Source organism: Colobus angolensis, unplaced genomic scaffold, assembly GCF_000951035.1.
Source record: "Colobus angolensis palliatus isolate OR3802 unplaced genomic scaffold, Cang.pa_1.0 Scaffold1, whole genome shotgun sequence".
NCBI classification, from domain to species: domain Eukaryota; kingdom Metazoa; phylum Chordata; class Mammalia; order Primates; family Cercopithecidae; genus Colobus; species Colobus angolensis.
The window spans coordinates 17,626,354-17,629,067 of NW_012110918.1; the positions used below are offsets into that span (position 1 = coordinate 17,626,354).

Below are 2,714 nucleotides of genomic sequence, written 5' to 3' on the forward strand. Positions count from 1 at the left end.
GTGCAATCATAGCTCACTATAACCTCAAACTCCTGGGCACAAGTGATCTTCCTGCCTCAGCCTCCTGAGCAGCTGGGACTACAGGTATGTACCGCTGTGTCCAGCTAACTTTTAAATGTTTGTATAGAGACAGGGTCTTATGTTGCCCAGGCTGAAAATATTTTTTGGATATTTTTATCCCAAAGATAATAAACATGAAAAACACAGTGTTTGCTAATCTAAAATTAAACTACTGGTGCCATTTTGTTTCAAAATATACATCTTGTTTTCATTTTTCTACCTACTTGGTAACGTTTCAGTCAGCGTTTCTTTTCCAAAGCACTAAAGGCTTGTTTACTGCGGATTAAACAGATGACACTTGGAAATGGCCATTTTCTTTGATATGTTATTCAATGCTGGAACGATGCTAAACTTTTTGTATATGAGATCTTTTTCAACTGTGGTAACATTTGCACACATTAGGTCAAATGTGCAGTTTTTTTTGTTGTTTTTGAGACGGAGTCTCGCTCTGTCACCCAGGCTGGAGTGCAGTGGAGTCATCTCGGCTCACTGCAACCTTCAGTTCATGGCAACCTCCGCCTCCCGGGTTCAAGCGATTCTCCTGTCTCAGCTTCCAGAGTAGCCGGGATTACAGGCATGTGCCACCACCCCCGGCTAATTTTTGTATTTTTAATAGAGACGGGTTTCACAATGTTGGTCAGGCTGGTCTCGAATTCCTGACCTCAGGTGATCCACCCGCCTCAGTCTCCCAAAGTGCTGGGATTACAGGTGTGCCGGCCAAATGTGCAATTGTTGTGAAACGCAGATCTTAGGTGTCCAACCTGGTGAATGTTTTTAATCACCTTGCAACCAAGGCCCCTATCTAGTGTCGAAGCCTGGGAGGGGTGAGTTGTGTGCTTCTGAAAACAGGTGCAGTTGGGTCAGAGTTTTTAAAAACAGGATAAAATGTAAAAACACAGAGTCCTGCAGTTCCCTTCCGATTGTGGAGGATCATTTTGCTTTGTTACACTTTGCTTCGGTATCGAGTTTCTGACTGTGGCGAACTTTCCGGCCTGGGCTGACACGGGCCGCCAGGGCCAACGCCGTGCGCTTCTCATCCACGGATTCTCTGCGGGAACTGCGCCGGGACTCCTAGGGTCGCCCCGCCCGCGGCCGCCTGCTCCCGCCCAGCGAAGCCCTGCCCCGGCGGGAACTTTAACCAGGACGACCCGGCCAGACGCCCCCTCTGCGGGGGAGGCGAGGGCGGTGACCTCCGGGCCCACCGGACTCACCTGTTTGAAGCAGAAGGGCATGGTGAGGACACTGACCCCTACGATGCTGTTCACGATGTTCGTGATCAGCCCCCAGTTGGAGGCGGCGGCCGCGGTCATAGTGACAGGTCTAGGGACCCGAGGCGAGAGGCCTCGTGGGTCGCCGGGCTGCGGCCGGTTTTGGAAGCCCAGCTCGAGGCCACGGTCACAGATCCCAACGTCCGGGACACCGGTGGGGCGGGGATGGGCAGGCGCACGGGAGCCTGGGCAGGCGCGGGCGCGGGCGCGGGCCCCGGAGGCTGCCTGGAGGAGGCAGCCTCGAAGGCCGGCTGCGGGGAGGTCAACCTCCAGACCCCGCCAAGCCCCGCGGCCGCCTCAGGGCCATGCGTCCCTCGCTGCGTCTCACGGGCCGCGTGTGAATCTCCGAGCCCAGACTCGGAGGAGCCGCGGAGCCAGCTAGAGCCACATCAGCTCAACTCAGCCGCCTCCGCGGCGCTCACACTTCCGCCTTCCGCGGGCTCCGCTGCCCGGAAGTGACGACCAAGGGTGGGGCTTGGTGGGACGCGAGCCAATGAGAGGCGGGCCCGGAAGGGCGGGCAGAAACTGGGCTGGAGGGGATCCGAGGACCGCGCAGGTGTCGGGTTCGCAGAGCTGGTACCGCCGACCGGTGCCCTGGGTCCCAGTTCAACGAGCTGGAGAACCAGGGACTCGCCTCGCGAGGCCTCGGTTTGGATGGGCAGTCGCAGGCTGGAGAGAAGGGGAGGAGCTGGTTTAAGGGTTCCTTTTAGACCTTTATCCCCAGGAACGATTTTGGGGCGAGTGCTTGGCGCCAGGGCACGAGGGCGGGGACCCTGACTGCCTGAGCCGCAAATTAGCCTGTTCTGAGAAATTAGCACCTGCGAGGTAGGAATGAAACGCTAGGCACAGAAAGGCTCGGCCACTCCGCTAAGGTCACACAGCTCTAAGGGGAGGCGGTGCGCTTCAGAGCTGCGCCCAGAGCAGTGGCAGTGGAGAACTTCACCTTCTCATACGAAAAGAGCAAGGGACATTCCGGTAGGGGACAGGAGAGATGGAGGCTTACGTGGCCAGGGAAACCCGGGAGGACTTCCAGAAGGAGGTGGCTTCTAGGCTGGAGCTTGAAGGACAAATGAGAATTCCTCGGGTAGAAATGGAGACCGGGAAGAGGAGAGAACAGAGAAGGGTACTGATAGATCTGTGGATTCCTGGCACCTAGCTGCTCACTCAGAGTCTGCTGACTGAGCGCGTAGAGCAGAGGGCTGGGAAGGAGCAAGTGATTCCAGGCTGCTGGGGGAGGACGGCAGAGGAAAGGAGGCCGTGTCTGCAGCACCTGCAGGACCAGGTGTCTTAGAACAGAGGCCAGTTCCTCAGGCACTGACAGTGCAGCCATCAGGTAAGGCTGTGCCCCATCCTCAGGAGAACAGGAGGAAATGCCTGGATAAAGAC

General features: G+C 56.7%; 1 protein-coding gene across 1 annotated transcript in view; it reads right to left on the bottom strand.

Annotated features, from left to right (window-relative positions):
• Nucleotides 1–1,878, bottom strand: part of SLC38A10 (solute carrier family 38, member 10) — a 49,526-nt gene extending 47,648 nt beyond the window's left edge. Inside the window, exon 1 of the mRNA XM_011933275.1 lies at nucleotides 1,272–1,878. Within this exon, the coding sequence (XP_011788665.1) occupies nucleotides 1,272–1,370 (99 nt within the window). The 5' untranslated portion in view covers nucleotides 1,371–1,878. The remainder of the gene's footprint in view (nucleotides 1–1,271) is intronic.
• Nucleotides 1,879–2,714: the final 836 nt, after the last annotated feature.